General features: G+C 42.1%; 1 protein-coding gene across 2 annotated transcripts in view; it reads right to left on the reverse strand.

Annotated features, from left to right (window-relative positions):
* Nucleotides 1–233: 233 nt before the first annotated feature.
* Nucleotides 234–18,525, reverse strand: part of NUDT4 (nudix hydrolase 4) — a 108,742-nt gene continuing 90,450 nt past the window's right edge. For both annotated transcript variants that reach the window (XM_029601629.1, XM_029601631.1), the window contains exon 5: nt 234–4,840. In XM_029601629.1, the coding sequence (XP_029457489.1) occupies nt 4,638–4,840 (203 nt within the window). In that variant the 3' untranslated portion in view covers nt 234–4,637. The remainder of the gene's footprint in view (nt 4,841–18,525) is intronic.

The raw sequence follows: 18,525 nt of genomic DNA on the forward strand, positions 1-18,525 counted from the left end.
CTTGTGGACTGGTCCGAGCACTACTGCCCTAGGTAATTTGTTCAGGCAAACCTAAAATTGTGACATTTACATAAGTACAAATCTTTGGCTTGGCTCCAGCAACAGTACATTATTATAATCCATGCAGATTGGTACCTTCACATTTTCTGTCAATCTGAAAATAAGAGATTATTCAAGTCATTTTTACTTTGATTTTATTTTTCATTCATCTCAAATATAAAAAAAAGTCAAAATGTTCTTACACCAATCTTTAATGAAAAAAACATGCAAAGCCATTCCAAATTTTTACAACTTAAATATGTTTAAATTTTCCTTCTCAAAACCATACCGGTAAATAGACCAATTGAGGTTAGATTTAATCTTCCTGTATACTGTCAACAGGTATAACGGTGGGCTGGTTAGTACTCAGGCAGTGTTAATATTAAACTATGATTGCCTCCATATAAAATCAAGTCCTAAGAAATATTTGTGAACTCCATTTCTTCAAGCATAAAAGTCAGTCATATGCACTTAATTTTAATGATGCCAATATAAGGTCTGTAATGCAACTGAAAGGAACAAGTGTCATAATTTGCACTGTTTTCCCATTAAAGAGTTTTATAGTTCTTTTATCTCCATACTCTTCACACATATAATGGCAGCAGAAGGCCACACACAGGATCACTTTGGAAAAAATGTTAACCACTGCTTGAAGAAATAACCTGAGCTCTCCAAAACCCACACAAATAATATCACAGTAAGTAACTGAACTATCACTATTTGGATTCATACATCAGGGAAGGTAGAAAGCCACACACAAATTAAAAAAAAAAAAAAAAAAAAAAAAAAAAAAGAGCCAATGCTGATGTGTCTCTCAAATGTACAAAGTAGTGGTAAAAAACCCCAAAACAAACCCCCCCCCAATCATATATCTATTACATTTGTTATGGAAACTTTTTTTTTAAACATATTTTAGTTCCTGACAAGAATTTAAGGAAAGTTCTAGTCTGAAACTGAAATGATTGTAAACAATTTTACATTAGAAATGTACATAATGGAAAATATCAAGCATCCTCAGTCACATGCTAATATGTGTGTATATTATATACACACACATATATATATATATATATATATATATATATATATACACACACACACATATACACATACATACACACATATATATACACATACATACATACACACATATATATACACATACATACATACACACAATACATGGTCAAGGTTGTCTTTCACTACTTTACATCATACAGCAGAACAAATACTGATGCAGCTGTGCATATTGTGGAGACTGAAGACAAGGTTTTTTTACAGTTTGATTTTGTGATATGGAAGCATCCTGTTTCTTATAAATTTGACAGCAAAAGCAAATTTAAGTAGTAGTTCTTAATTATATACAGTTTTTGTATAAAGACAGTTATTTTACAGAAGTTATTGAAAATCAAATATATACAAATGCTACATTGGTTTCATGTAGTATACCTAACAATAATGGAGGTCATGGTCAGACTGTCTTTTCACTAACTAGCAACATCACCTGCCTAACATGGTGCCTTGGGCAGTTTACAAGCAGGGTAGAGCCTCTGATAATACCAGCCAGTCAGACTAAGTCTCCTGCAATAATGTGGCCATATGAAAACTGGTTTCTGCCCTCATGATATGGCATGTAGGTGACAGTCTTGCCTTCTCATAGCAATGTCATATAATGTCTATTCAGTGTTAACCCTTTAATATGAAGAGATCAACTGTTTAGGTAAACGTGGCAAGTATAACATTAGTACAACATTCAACATGTCTTAGTGTACGAATAATTCTAGATAAAGGCATTAACTGCCAGTAAGTGAAAATGTCTCATTAACAAGCTATTTTTTCCAAAATTTCTTAAAATAGACACAAGTTTGCCATTCTAAAAACAAGCTTGTAAGTTGAAGTTCTAAGAATTTAGATCAATGGCTCATTCAGCTTAATATATAATCAATCCTGGACTAATCTGGCTTAGAAGGAAATAGGAGGGTCAGATTTAGTACAGAAAATGACTAGGACTAATCACCTGATAGGGTCAACCAAAAATGTTTTGTGAGGACTAGAAATAGGTTCCAGCTAGACAGCAGTAATTAGCAAAATGAGCTGCATAAAGAAATTGACCATGACTGCCACACTACCAGCACAATAGTAATAAAATTAAAATACATATTACACTATGTCAAGTTTATCATCTGTTTCAACAAAAAAAAAAAAAAATTAGGCTTCAAGACAACAGCAGAAAAGGGACTTCATTTCATATGTTGCATAGACTGAAGAAATCTGTACATTGAATGACATAAGAATTCATATGGCACTATTAAATTAGCCCAAACTTTTTTCACAACCAAAACAAAAAAGAAATATACATCTAAATATTTAAAGGCTAACAATTTTTTTGGAGATAGTTAGCTATAGCAATACTGTACAATTTTTTTATTTTTTTTACACTTATCAAATACATAGTTAAGGAGTTACAAAATAGTCATGCATTTTCAGTTACTTTCCCACAAGCTAGTTTATTTTAAATTTAGAAAAATTTAGGAAACAAAAATAGAAGCAGTTTTATTATGTAGTTAATAGTCAAGAAGTAGGCTTTTATTGTATGCTTACTCAGCTGGTGTGACATTCTAACAAACAAGGACTAGAGATATTTTAAATGGTAGGTACACTTACAAAAGAACAGCAAAAGTGTTCGACGAGTTGAGCTGTATTAAAAAAAAAAAGCCTTGTTTTTCTGTACAAGGCAAAGCAGATATGTGGAGCAATAAATATATGTTTAAAGATTTTTTTCAATTAGAGTTAACCTTTGTTTCCCATTGTAATTTAAAACATTTGTATGCTATCAATGTTAATGTGGCATTTAATATTTTCCATCTTTCATGTCATACATAGTAATCATACCTTCCTTTTTAGAAAGGAGATATTTAGGGGCTCTAAAACTTGTATATTAGAATTACTTTCAAAAGGTTTCAAGGCATTTATATGGTTTTTTCTAGCAAGGAAAAACTGTGGCACCATCATTTTGTATAAAAAAAAAAGTAACAGCACTCAATTTTATAGCAGCATTTTACACAATATATTAAAGTGAACTGCCCATGTAGTAAGTAACAAAGTGATCAAATTACATTAACTGACCTTTGTACACTTCCTCCAGTTAACTAGTTAGAATATTTACAAATTTAAGCAATCAGCAGAATATACTGCTAATGCTTTAAGCAACTGCATCCAGCATGTTAATGTTTTCTCTCAGTTATGACTTTCTGGAGGGTAGGGATGATTTTTATTTATTTATTTATTTATTTTAACAGCCTATAGTCATAGTAGTACAGGCATAGTGCCAGATGTAGTAAGCATTTTTCCACAGATTCAAAATGGGAAAAACACTTTAAAATACTATGAGTCAATTGTACTAATGTAGAACATCTTCTCTTAATGCCACAATGACAATACAAGACATTCAAATTTGAGTTAAGGATATTCTATACTTCAGCTTTCTAAGGGCAGTGGGTTTGTTAATATGAATCTCATTCCTAGTGGGGGAAGGAGTACAACAGAATGGAGACAGTCATATTTACAGCACCCTTAGAAACCAAGATTAATTTCCCTCCCACACTAAGACCACAGTAAAATCTGCAATTACATACATAAATTAATCAAGTCTTAACTGGTCTATCTGAAAAGCTGCTTGAATGAGAGTGAACTACTATAGGTTTCTAAACTCAGTCCTGGAGACATACCCAGGCTAGCCTAGTTTTCAGAATATCAATAATAAGCATGAGTAGGGACCTTCTCTTTTCAGTTTTTAGTTTAGTTTTCCTGGGAATAAATTTATAAAACAAAAAAAATCAGTAGAAAAATGACTTCCACTGATTTTTCTCCTGTGTATTATAATAGTCACTTTTCCACTGATTTATCATCATATTGAAATTCTCTTAGCATGAGATACTTACATACACTGGAGACCAATGTATATAAATCTCATATGGATATTCATTGTGGCTACCCTCAAAACCAGACTGACGAGTATGCTTCCAGGACTTGGTTGAGAAACAATTAGAAAACTAAAGGTTCTGCCAGTGATGAGCAATATGAAACTGATGTTTATGAAGTATTTTACAGGGACAGTTTTCCATGACAATGCATTTCCCTCCACTACTTGAAAATTGCAAACTTAAGTCATCATAAAGGGTTTAGTCAAGCTAAGAGAATTCTGCCTTTAAAAATTTTCAGCTGAACAATTTCCCAACATTTCTTTGAAAGATTGCTGCCTCATGGCAAAAACAAAAATCCCCCTTGGGGTGGGGAAGCTATTAAATTCAGAAAACCATAGAAAATACATGTCAGGTATTTTGCTGATGTACAAATTCACCTACTGAACAGACTTTAAAATAAAAAAAGGCCAATTAAGGCATCTTTAAAAAAAATCCATATATGGCTTTGGTTTGCTGAAATATTTTACATTGTTAAAAAAGAAAATGTGTCAAAATAGCTGAAAAATGTTCAAAATGAACATGAGCATTTTGCATTAGTATCCTGGTTTAGTTAGAAAGACATTTGTACGTGAACACAGAAGGACCTCTTCCCATGTGACTGTCCAAAAGGTGTATTTATCTCACAGTAGATGGCAGTCCAGAAGTCTGTGCAGAAGTAACATACAAGCTATTATTGTCTGGAATAGAGGGCACCACAGAATTTCCATTGGTTGGGGAGCAACCGAGTTTCAGTTTCTCTAAATATTCTGCATGTACAGGTTTGTGGCACTGAAGAACTTTGAGTGCATCTTCCACTTTAAACCACTCTCTCTTCCTGCCTAAATAAAAAAAAAATATACATACAGTTAAGTCATGAAGAGCTAAACTAATGTTCATCACAAAATCACAATATTCACAAAATGAAGTTGCATCCTTTTTTTTTTTTAATCATCTTTTCATACACAGCAGGGGTAGGAAACTGGCTCTCAAGTACCAAAACAGGCCTGGTTTTCAGGATATCCATAATATGCTGGATATATTTTCATGCATTGCCTCCAATGTTTGAAAATTTCTCATGTATATTCAATATGGATATTATGCAAAATCAACCTGTTTGCAGCACTTGAGGACTGAAATGCCTATTTCTGGTCTTCGGCAATTAAACTAGATGAGCTGCAATACATTACTGCATCCATCATTAATGCAGGTTATGCCCATGAAGTTATAGAGCTCAGATGTATAAAGAGGTTCTCCCATTTTTGGTTTATGGAAAAAATGCTTGCTTATCTAGCCCTACATGGGGTACATGAAAATAAATACTGCTACTGGTACATGAGAATAGTTACTGTTCCAGCAGCTGCAACTCCTAAGTTTATATTACTTTTACCAGACTTGTCACCACTTTATGACAAAGCAACACAAGAAGAAAATGATTCCTTACCTGCTAATTTTCGATCCTGTAGTACCATGGATCATTCCAGACTGTGGGTTATGTTCCCTGTCCAGCAGATGGAGTTAGAACCAAAAATTCCCAGGGGAGGACCTATATAGCCACGCCTACCTCGCCTCAATCCTCAGTAACTGGACTAGCAAAGCCAAGACGAGAAGAGACAGAACCAGAGGAATCAATTAATCTCAAAGATATCGAGAAAAAATAACAGCTGTAAGTGACAGCAACTAACTTGTACTCAAAAAACTGTAACTGAGAACTTGCAAACAGCACTGTATTCAAAGACACAGCTCGCAATAACTAGAGATACAGAGTGAAAATAGGAAAGCAGGGATGGCCCACAAAGAACCCCCAAAACCAGAGAGGGGTCTGGAATGATCCATGGTACTACAGGAACGAAAGTTAGCAGGTAAGGAATAATTTTCTTTTCCCTGTACGTACCAGGATCATTCCAGACTGTGGGATGTACCAAAGCTTCCCCATCATGGGTGGGTCGCGGACAGCCCTGCCCGTATGACCCTGTCTCCAAGCTGACCGTGAGACGGCGCGCGAATGTCTAGACGATAATGTCTTGCGAAAGTGTGGAGAGACTTCCATGTGGCCGCCCTACAGATTTCCTGAGAAGAAACTGCAGAACTTTCCGCCCACGACGTCGCTTGAGCGCGGAGAGAATGCGCCTTAACAGCTAAAGGTGGAGATTTACCCACTCCAATGTATGCGGCTATAATCGCTCCTTTCAGCCAGCGAGCAATTGATTGTTTGGATGCCATGCAACCCTTCCTGGGTCCCGACCAAAGGACAAACAAATGATCGGAGAGTCGAAATTCATTAGTGACCTCCAAATAATGTATCAAAGAACGTCGGACATCCAACCGACGCAGGTCAGAAGAATCAGAGGATAAATGACGGAAGCTCTATCGATTGGTTGAGATGGAAAGTCGAGACCACCTTCGGCAGAAAAGATTGAACTGTCCGCAGGGATACTCCCCCTGGCGTGAAACGAAGGTATGGCTCCCTACATGATAGAGCTTGTAGTTCAGAGATTCGACGTGCTGAGCTGATCGCCACCAGGAAGATGGTCTTAAGGGTGACATCTTGAGTGTGGCCGAAGACAAGAGGCTCAAAAGGCGGTGCACATAGAGCCCGGAGTACCAAATTGAGATTCCAAGAAGGACAAGGTGGTCTAATTGGAGGCTTCAAGTGTTTTACCCCCTTTAGAAAACGTAGAATATCTGGATGTGAGGCCAGGAGCTCCCTGTCATTACTACGTAGGAAGGCTCCCAACGCAGCCACCTGCACACGAAGAGAATTATAGGCAAGGCCCAAATCCAGACCAGCCTGTAGGAAGGAAAGCACATGTGTCACCGAGGCCTGCGTTGGTAGAATCTATTTTGACTCGCACCATTCCTCAAAAACCTTCCATACTCTGACATAAGTAACAGACGTGGATGTCTTCCTAGCTTTCAGGAGCGTGGAGATGACAGATTCTGGATATCCACGCCGTCTCAATTGACGCCTCTCAAAAGCCAAGCCGCACGACAGAAGCGATCTGCCTCCTTGAAAAATATTGGTCCTTGGCGAAGAAGACGTGGCAGATGACTGAGCCGAAGAGGGCCATCTACTGCCAGATTGAGAAGATCTGCAAACCATGGTCGACGAGGCCACTCTGGTGCAACTAGGATCACCGGACCTTGATGCGTCTCTATCCGTCGGATAACCTTGCTCACTAGAGGCCACGGAGGAAAGACATACAGGAGACACTGTCGAGGCCAGGGAAGAACCAGCGCGTCGACTCCTTCCGCGCCACGCTCTCGCCTGCGGCTGAAGAACCGGGCGGCCTTTGCATTTGTCGCGGTTGCCATTAGATCCACATGGGGTCTCCCCCAACGCTGTACTATCCTTCGCATTGCGTCCTCCGAGAGTTCCCACTCTCCGGGATCCAGGTGTTGTTGACTGAGAAAATCTGCCTGAACGTTGTCCACGCCCGCTATGTGCGAAGCCGCTAGCCGCTGTAAGTGTAGCTCCGCCCATGTCATCAACTCGGTCTCCAACAAGACTAGATGGCTTCTGGTGCCCCCCTGGCAATTGATGTACGCCACTGTGGTTGCATTGTCCGAAAGAATTCGAACCGCTCGACTGCATACCAGTGGGTAGAACCCCTGCAGCGCTAGACGGACTGCTCTGGTCTCCAGCCGATTGATGGGCCAAGTGGACTGTTCCATCGTCCATCAGCCTTGGAGAGACCTGTCCTGACAGACCGCTCCCCAGCCGGTGAGACTGGCATCCGTGGTAACGACCACCCAATCCGGGTTCTGTAGAGACACTCCCTCAGCTAATTGTTGAGGGTCCAGCCACCACTGTAAGCTGAGCAAGACAACATCCGGGATGGGCAGTACTGCTTGAAAATCTCTCGACACTGGGTTCCATCGCGAAAGCAGAGACCTCTGGAGAGGCCTGAGATGAGCGAAGACCCACGGAACCAAATCGATTGTTGAGGCCATGGTTCCCAGTACCTGGAGATAATCCCACGCCGTGGGAGCAATTAGTGCCATGAACCGTGTTACCTGAGCACGCAGAGCCCGAGCTCTGTCCGGGTGCAGAAATACCTTGGCTCAGCTGGTGTCGAAATGTGCTCCCAGAAAATCCAGCGATTGGGACGGTATCAGTTTGCTCTTTGAGAAATTGACGATCCATCCCAGAGACTGAAGAAGCTGTACTACCCTGTCTACAGCACGGTAACCCTGCGTCCTCGACTTCGCCCGAATGAGCCAGTCATCTAGATAGGGATGTACAAGGATACCCTCCTTGCGGAGCGCCGCCGCCACCACTACCATGATCTTGGTGAAGACACGCGGAGCCGTCGCCAGACCAAAAGGGAGAGCACAAAACTGAAAATGCTGTCCCAAAATCTTGAAGCGTAAGAAGCGCTGATGATGGTGATGGATCGGGATGTGAAGGTATGCCTCTGTAAGGTCCAAAGAGGCCAAGAATTCTCCCGGATACACGGCTGCTAACACTGAACGGAGCGTTTCCATATGAAAACGAGGAACTCTGAGACACTTGTTGACTGTCTTGAGATCCAGGATAGGTTGAAAAGTGCCCTCTTTCTTGGGAACCACGAAGTAGATTGAATAATGACCTTTTCCCAGATTGGAGGCCGCTACCGGTACTATCGCCCCCAGCTGTAGCAGACGATCGAGAGTCTGTCTGACTGCTAATTGTTTGAGAAGGGAACCGCAAGGAGAAAACAGAAAACGATCTCAGGGTTCGTGTACAAAATCTAATACGTAGCCTTGTCTTAAGATGTCCAGCACCCATTGATCCGTCGTAATTTGGGCCCACTCCTTGTAAAAGAGAGTAAGGCGACCCCCCAGGTGGGGGATCCCCTTCTTGGGTCCTTTCTGGCATCATTGTGAAGCCTTCGAGGAAGGACCTGCCCCTTGAGTATCCTTACCGTGGCGGCGCCCCCGAAAGGACTGGTTTCAGGTGTGTGATCGTGTAGAAGGAGCCCGAGGTGTCTGCTGTCTAGTAGGATGCGACCTCCGTTGATTCCGGTACCTATTTCTGGAGGAATAAAAAGATCTAGAAGAACGTGGACAATCTTCTGGTAGCTTGTGCACCGCATTCTCATTAAGAGATTTGATGATCTGATCCAAATCTTCCCCAAATAGGCACCTACCCTTGAAAGGAAGGGAACTCAGGCGTGTCTTAGACGAAGCATCTGCCGCCCAGTTGCGTAGCCACAAAAGACGACGAGCGGACACCGCCGCCACCATGGAACGAGCGAGGACCCTTAACAGATCATAAAAAGCATCAGCTCCATAGGCAACCACCGCTTCAAGTCTATCAGCCTGAATAGTCTCTGCCTGTGGCAAAGATTGAGAAATGAGAAGCTGTTGTACCCAATGCAGAGCTGTTCATTGTGCTAGGGAACTGCAGATAGCAGCCCTCATCCCCAACGCTGAAACTTCGAAGATACGCTTGAGGTAAACCGCGAGCTTGCGATCCTGGACATCCTTCAACGCCGTCCCGCCCGTGACGATAGTATGTTTCGTGACCGCGGATACCGCTGAATCAACAGCAGGAACCTTAAGAATCTCCAAGAAATCAGTGGGGAGAGGGTATAACTTTTCCATGGCTCGACCGACTCGAAGATTGGTCACAGGAGTATCCCACTCCCTTGAAATCAATTGCAAGATGTTGTGATGCGTGGGAAAAGCTTTCGCTAGAGGTCGTAAGCCCGCTAGGAGAGGATCCCCTTTCTTAATCTTCGGATCCTGAGCCACAGGATCCGGAGGAGGGTCAATGTCCATTTCCTGGAGGATGTGGGAGATGAGATCATCCAATTCCGCCGATTGAAAAATACGGAGGACCCTCGGGTCGTCACCTTCTAACCTGGGCCGCCAGGGAGGGATCATCCGCATCTGGATCCCCCAACAGTTGTTGCAGCGGAAAAGGAACCACGGGAGGGGGGGCTGAGTGGACCCCGCACCCCCTGTGGGCAAAGAAGCCCTCCCTAAGGGAGGGTCTGCCGTCGAAAGCTGTGTCAAGCAGGCCAGTTTGGGGGGAGGGGGACCCCAAATTCCAAGATTCGGATCCCTGCTCTGTAAAAATGCCTTGTGCATTAAAACAATGAATTCTGGCGAAAAAGCAGGAAGTGCTGATGAGGGGGGGGGGCCCCCCCCCCCCCGAGACGTCGTCCCCTTGCCTGCCCTGGTCCGTTGCGCTCCGAAACTCCATACTGTTAGAGGAAACCTGGAGAGGAGCGTCGACGTCCTCCTCAGAGAGAGATGCCTCGAGTCAGCTGAGAAAATGGCCGCCGTTCCCGCGCTGAGGGGAAACGGGGCATGCCGCTTCCTGCCAGCGCGGTCCGACTCTCCTCCAAGCTGCCTACCAGGTAAGCCATACTCCCCCTCAGGAAAAGCTGAAGAAAATCCCTCTGAGGTCTCCTGAAGCCCGTGCCGAGCTCCGGAGCCGTTCAGCGATTTTTGCATCGCGGCGGGAGGGAGGGGGAGGGGTGGCTGCGGCACGCGGCAACAACTGACGCGGCGAATTAATAAAACTCTTCGGCCTCCGGACCCTTCACCGTCCCCAAGAGACCGTCGGGGAAAAACGCCGTCCCGACGGTGAGCAGCTCCGGGGAATGGGTCGTCGCAGAGCTGCAGGGCGGGAACTCCAATCACTCCCTGAAAGGGAGGAGGGGAAAGGAAAACTCCGGGGCTAGGGGGAGCGGTCGGCACTACAGACTTTCACCCCTCAAATTCCTGTTCCTACCAACGACTGTAAATGAAATAAAAATAACACTTACCACACTCTAGCCAGGCAAGGAAGAGGAAAAAACAAAGAGATAGGAAGAGAGAAATAAAGTGACAGGCAAAAAACACAGCCTGTCAGCAAGTTCCTGACTGGAAAACAGTGTCTCTCTTTGAACCTTTATCTAATATTATTTAATTGATTCCTCAAAGAGAAAATAAAACTAGAAAAGTGCTGGGGACCACTGTGTCCCCTGCTCAATCTGCTGGAGTTAGAACTATACTGAGGATTGAGGCGAGGGAGGCGTGGCTATATAGGTCCTCCCCTGGGAATTTTTGGTTCTAACTCCATCTGCTGGACAGGGAACATAACCCACAGTCTGGAATGATCCTGGTACAAACAGGGAAAAAGTAGATTTTACAAAGTCCATGTGTGCATTCATGTGCATGCGGTTCCCAGTGCATGCATATGGACACGATAATTTTATAACATGTGTGCACATGTTATAAAATACAGTTCCCTTGTGCATGTGCAGGCGGGTCGGCACTCGCGGGGGGGGGGGGGGGGGGGGAATTTTCTAAACCAATGCACAGCAATGCAAGTAGACCTTTTCTCAGTTCCCTCCCAGACCGCTCCAATTAAGGAGCAGACTGGGAGGGAACTTCCCTACACCCCCTACCTAGCCTTCCTACCTTTTTCCCTCTCCTCTCCAAACCCTAGGATCCCCCCCACTATTAGTTTTAGTTTGGTTTTTTTTTAATGCTTACTTCAACATCAGAGTTGAGGTAACCTCCGTGTGCCAGCTGGCTGCAGACGATTGATTCCCCGGGTCAGCAGCTAATGGCGCTTTCCCGGCCCAACCCCAGCCCCACCAGAACATGGCCCCCAGCCTGCCCCTTTGGTGTGTAACGGGGGTTATGTACGTGGCTGGGCCCTTTTGAAAATGCATGCAGCACATGCAAGGCCCGGCCACACATGTAACCCCCTCCCCCCGTTTTTATGCGCATGACCCTTTTAAAATTGGGCCTAAGGCCTCTGTTTTTTCAGCAGATTAGGAGGAGATTCTGCAGCAAGGATGAGCAAATTCTGCAGCAGAATTTTAGGATTTTCAGGAATTGACTAGTTTGCTTACTTTTGCATTAGGTTTTACAGCACTAAACATCGAAAAACTCACACTATGCTTAAACATTTAAATCATATACAAATAATTTTATGTATGAAAAAGCTACTTATATACCTGGAATCAGTTACAGGCTTTGAAACGTCACTTTTGACAGACTCAAAATGGTCAGATTTAATTTGTCTCTCCAGTCTATCCCCCCTCCCCCCATTCATGTTGCAGTTTTGCAGATGTCTTTCAGAGGTATATGAGCCACTGATGCAGCCATGGCTCTAACGGAATCTGCCATGGCCTGCTAGTTTATAGCAGTGCATGATGCAGTCTGTTACCCAGCTGGACTATGCCTAGTCTGTTTAGATCATAAAAGCCAATTACAAAACCTGATGAGACTTTTTCCAGAAGTGCAAAACTAGGATATGAAGGGCTCTCATCTTCATGTGCTTGTGGCCTTGATAAGAATGGCAGTTAACACGATGGACTGATTAATACAGAAAGCTCATATTTTTGCTAAAAATTTTGGGTGGGTGTATTGCACCACCCTATTTTGGAAGAATTGCATATAAGCTGAACATACCAGAGCTTGAAGTTTACTGACTCTTCTGGTTGACTTCACTGCTACTTCCATGTGCAAAACTTGAGAGAAGCAGACTGCAGTGATTCAAATGGCTGCTTCATTAGTTGTGCCAAAACTATGTTTAGGTCCCATGGAACAGATGTTACAACTGGTTTAGCCCTTCATGAACATGGATACTAACAGGTGAGTGGAGATAGGTTTACCCTCTACAAGAACATAGTAAGCAGCAATGGCTCTGAGATATACTCTCACCGATGAGGTGCTAAGAACAAACAGAAAGAGTGAGCATATAGTTCACCAACTTTTTGGATCTGCATGTGAATGGATTTAAGGTATTATGTTGACACCATGTAGAGAACCTTATTTAAAACTATAGGTTCTCCTAGTCTATGGTTTTGTGGCCATAAAGTTGAGGGAGGGAAGGTTTGGATAAATAGACGTCCCTTTTCTTGAGTTAATAAGGATGGATTTGACCAGAGAGATATCTGAGGACTGCTGGACAGTTGTACTAGATACACAAAACAAATCTATCTGGATCAGGCTGGAGTTAGGAGGATCAGACGTGCCCAGGCTTAGAGCACTTTCTGCATTATTCTGGCTATCAGTGGAATTGGTGGAAAAGCAGTCATGAGATCTACATTCCAGCTGAGCAGAAAAGCATCCTGAATGGATCAGAGTTCTGTGGGAAGAACAGAGCAAAATATTTCCAGTTTTCTGTTTTGCTCTGATATAAAGAAGTTGATTGCTGAAGTCCCCATACACTGAATATCATCAGTTGTTGACTGCTGCAGAGACCATTCGTGTGGTTGAAAAAGTCTGCTGAGGCAATCTGCCAATGTGTTGGAGATGCCTAGAAGACAGGTGGCTTACAGGACAGCTTGGTATTTGCATACCCAATACCATATCTTTATCGCTTCCTGGCAAGGCATCCATGACCCTGGGTCCCCTTTGTTGTTCATGCAGAACAGAGCAACTTGTTTAGTTTGAATTAGAATGCTCTTTCCATGAAGGAAGCAAGAAGTTTTTAGAGTGTATCCAATCATTCTCAGTTCTGGGAGATCGATCTGAAATTGTTTATGATGACCAAATTCCTCAAGTTTTAAAGTGGCCTATATGGGCCCCTGAACCCCTTCCCGAGGCATCCATTACCAACCTCACTTAAGAGGGAAACGTAGCAACCCTCCTTCCTGAAGAATGACTGGATCTAGCCACATTCCTACTTCACTTCTTTCAAAAACTTCCACTTTGGTCATCAATGGATGAGTTAGCTGTCCCATTGGGAATGAAGGCCCCACTGCAGGAGGCATATGTGAAGGTAGGTTAGTGATATGTGAATTTGCTGCCACCATGTGACAGAACAATAACTATTTCTCTGGGCTGGGGACTGTTCTATGTTCAGGAGTCTGGACTAGTGACATGTACATGTTTGTCCAATCTGATGGAAAAAAGGCTTTCTCCTTCAGAGACTTTATCCAAGCTCACCAGGAACCACAATGACTGTAGGAGTTGTATTTATTTCTGGAGGAAGGCCTGTACTACTCCTTGGAAATTTACTGTCACAAGCAAGGTATCCAGGTAAGAGAAGGCTTGAATGTTCAGAAGCTGTACATGTGCTGCTATTACAGTTAGGCACTTTGTGAAGTCACTAGATGCTGATGACAGGGTGAAGGGAAGCACCTTGTACAGATAGTGTGACAAGCCTGTTCAAACTCCCATATATCCTTCCCACTGGCATTACCTATGTCTTGATATACACATCCTTTAGATCCAGAGGGCACATTTACTCACCCCTCTGGGAGAAGGGGAGGAGTGTGTGGAGAGAGGTCAATTTGATTTTCTCCTGGAGTGAGTTTGTTCAGATTTCTTAAATCCAGAATAGGTCTCAGTCCCCAAGATTTCTTGGGGATTAAGAACAGGAATAGACACCCTGATCATGGCAATGGGGAATATCTGTTTTTAAATCACCCGCTGTTTTAAGGCACGACTACCTCCAGGCAGAGCTGCATCTTTGGTGATCTTACGCCATTCCTCTTGGGTAGTGCTGAATTCTCCTCTTACTAGAGAGGATGTTTGTTGGATTTAGAAAGAGGTAATCAAGATGACATTCACATAGAAAATTCAAGTTTTAAAGAATTATAGTCTGTCCTAGTGTAAGCTTGAAAGATCATAACACCTAGCAGCAAGGTAGACTATGTATTCTCAAATTGCTTGCATGGGTCATTAATAATCATAGGTCTTATAGTACCATAGTTAATCAAATATTTTTATACATTTTTTTATGCATAAACCGCCCCCCCCCCCCCCCCGAAAGAATTCACTTCCCTCATGAGGTATAGTCCTCTGTTTCAAGGATGGAGAAGCGAATAGCTGTAATGTGGCTGTGGTTAATCAGAAACTAGACATAACATTATGTTTCGAAGTGCTTCTGCTTCAGGGGTAGTTCTTGTACTCGGTAGCCTTTACTTCTTATGGCTCATTAAAATGAAAAAGCAAGCATACATATGGAATTATAAATAAAATCTTGCAACACTGATCTCATCCACATTCAAAGATATCTCCTCACTGGCATTGGCAACTTCAGTTAACTTTAAACCGTGACTGAGCGCGTTTTTGCGCCAAAATGGCACAATTCTTATGCGTAACTGGCATAATCCCAAATGGACGTCACTTCAGACGTCAACGTGCATCAGCTATTTATTGGAATCAAGCTGTCAAAGAATGGAAAAACGAGAGTGATGTACATATGTTGTTTAATCTCATTATTTAGAAACTTTTAAAATCCTAATTCCAGCACACTTTCAACTCAAACCAAAACAATACTTTGAAAGGACTGGCATATCAAACAGATAGCGCTTCCAACATCAGCAGTCAAAATAATAGAAGTGATATCAAATACATGAGTTCCACTCGATCTCACTGTTCAGACTGAGGGAACAGACTTTCAAATTAAAAATTCATCACCATCATCCATCTCTCGCAGAAGTAGCTTTAAGAACGTTTTTGCCTAGAGGAAGCTCTCTTACAAATTCGAGGTACTGCCTTCCTTGATTTGATGATCAAGAAAACCACACCGGTTGCAACATTATACAGAAAACCAAATGAACGTAATAATTTATCTTATGAGTTTTCATCTGTCCCCTCTTAAGACAAATCTGCCAGTGGGTCAATTCTTGCAACTCCTTAGGATTTGTACTGAAATACAGGAGTACAAACATCAATCACAAACATTAGTGGATAGATTTTTAGAAAAGGGTATCCCAGTATCGTGATGAAACGTACCTTTTGGAGAGTGCTGTTTAACAGGGATCTACTTCTAACTACTGCACAAACTCAAGTTTGGAAAGACAAAAACGTGTGTTCTTACCTACTTATGCTTGTTGATTAAAATATGTTGTATCATACAACAACACTAGTCAATTATAGAATAGTTTGTGTCTTCAGAAGGACCAGTTAGATTCACCTTCATCAGGAGATGAAATATTAAAGATAAGGTTGTATTGTCTAGTTTATCCCCCCTCATAGATACTACTATACTCTGATACAAATCCATGAACCATGCGCACACTGTGCCATGTGTGACATGCAGGGGGCAGATACTTGCATTAAGTCTTTTTCTACTCAAAGGTTTTCCAATGCTACATGTTTTGAATTGTAAAACTTCATTCGTGGTATACAGCCTACAATGTCCATGTGAATTACAGTATGTTGAACAAACCACTGGACAATTATGCATGCATTTACTAGAATACAAAAAAGCTGTCTTAAAAACTAAAATGTTGCAGGCTCCAATGGTACCTCATTTCTTACAGTTTCAACATCAATTTGAAGAATTAAGTGTTACATTCTGGACATCATTAATGAAGATTGGAGGTGGGGTAAATAGGCAAACAGTTTATTACAACGTGAACAGAGGTAGATTTTTAAATTTGAAGTATGTTATTCTCACGGTCTGAACAGTAAGATTGAGTAGAACTCTTGTATTTGATACAACTTCTATTATTTTGACAACCAATGGGTGCTGATGTTGGAAGCGCTGTTTGGTGATACGCTAGACCTTTTAAAGTACTGTTTTAGTTTGACTTGAAAGCGTGCTGGAATTAGGCTTTAAAAACTTTCTAAACGAGACTAAACAATATTATAATGGAATCTCATGCATTTTCTGGATTGTAAAATTAGGGTTGGAGGCTGTAAGAAATGAAATGCACCAGAGTGCAAATAGGATCTGGTGTTTCTAAACAGTCTTTTTTTCCAGTAATTTTGATGGTGCGAGTTCTCTGGTAATAGGCAATGGCAGTAGAGGCACTGGTAGGTACCTAAAAGATCCAGGGTACAGGTCAATAAGCCTTTCCCTTCCCTCCCCCTGAAATTGATAATTAACTTGTGAACAGTTTCACTTCTCTCCAGAACAATCCTATACACACATAATTGGACACCACAATTTTAAAATATTAAAATTTTAAAATGATCCTTATTCTTTCCCATGCAACTGACATCAGGAAGTTATCCTATACGACCTTTGACAGGGAAACCACCCAGTTAGTTAAAGCCTGATAGGGGTCACATGGCTCTCTCTATACCCACCTTTTACCTCTGTCCACACAGAGACAGGATACCTCTGCTCATAAAGCAGGAGGCACTGCTACAAACATTTTGCCCCATTGACACAACATGCTGGGCAACATGTTAGTTGTATAAAAAAAACCCCAAAAAACATACATCACCATTCCTCATACATTAAATACAATCAAGAAATATAAAACAATCATACCAATAAAAAAACGTTAAATTGACTGATTAATAGATCCAATAATTAAAATGCATACAAAAATGTTTTAAGAATTATCAAGCACCAATGAAATATTTCAAAACAGCTGAAACATCATATCCAATAATTAAAACTAATAAGGATAAAGAGATCCTCCACTTTAGATTTCCAGTCACCCTGAGACTGTTTGGAGGAAGGACACACAAGTACTCTCTGGATCTGCTCTGCTTCTTTGGCTGCTAGCTGTAGGGCCTCTTCTACTCTGTGCCCAGAGTCTGTGTCTTCAGCCACTTGCAGTCTCTGGACACAGGCCCTTGTGCTCAATGCTAACAATGCCCCTGGGTGGCAGGGAGATCATGTCCCCTTCTGCTCCTGATAATAGCCTGGACCAACTAGTAAACAGCTGTGTAGGGAGATCTACAGCATACCGCATTGGTATTTCTGACACCAAAGGATCGATTTTATGAGGCTCCATGCATTGTGGACTTTGTGCCATCCATGCATCGACTCAGCTGATGCACCAGAACATCTGTGCTTTTTTTGGCACAGGCTGCTTCAGTAGTTTCAGAGTGCTAATTCTTTGTCAGAAGTATGCTGGCTATGCTGACTTGACCCTGAGGTTCTGGCCTGTTCTGATGGAGATATTTTTGAAGCACTCCTGCTCAACTCTATTCCTGATGAGGCAGACAAGGCTGCGCTTTGAAAGGACGACCAGCTGTAGTTTCTATGAGTTTTATACAGTTCCGACATTTTCCAGGCCTTTGATCTTTGGGTATATGGAGACATCCATTCACAATTGTAACAGTTGTCCTGGTCATGGTCCAGGCAACAGTAGCAGAGTTCATGTCCATCTCTAATGGACATTTTCATGCCACATATACAATCCTCAAACTCATTTACTGTGGCTTTTTTTTTTTGATAGAGGTAGCACTTAAAAATGCTGTTTTGGGGGCTGCTGAGGCAGCGAGACAACATTTTAGATAGAATTAGAAAGTTATTCACAGAAAAAAAAAAGGAGATAGAGGTGCACACCCATGCTGGTCCTCAGATGAAAAAAAAAGACTGAAAGGGCTCATGAGGCAATGCTCAAATGGGAATTCCCTCCTGCACATGCTTAGTAGCTAAGAGGTCTGTTTGGTGCTGCTGAATTACATCACCCAACATGTAATTGCTAATTCAGCCCTGCTAATCAATGGAAAATATTACATTATATTGTAATGTGAGATGACAACTGATGGGGGGTAGATTCTTTTATGGAAAAATGGACTCTTATGGGAAGGTGGTTGGAAACTCCTAGTAGTTGCAGGAGACTCTGAAGTCACTGCAGAGTGTTTGAAATATGAAACAGTGACCCTTTATTAA

Source organism: Rhinatrema bivittatum, chromosome 4 (assembly GCF_901001135.1).
Source record: "Rhinatrema bivittatum chromosome 4, aRhiBiv1.1, whole genome shotgun sequence".
NCBI classification, from domain to species: domain Eukaryota; kingdom Metazoa; phylum Chordata; class Amphibia; order Gymnophiona; family Rhinatrematidae; genus Rhinatrema; species Rhinatrema bivittatum.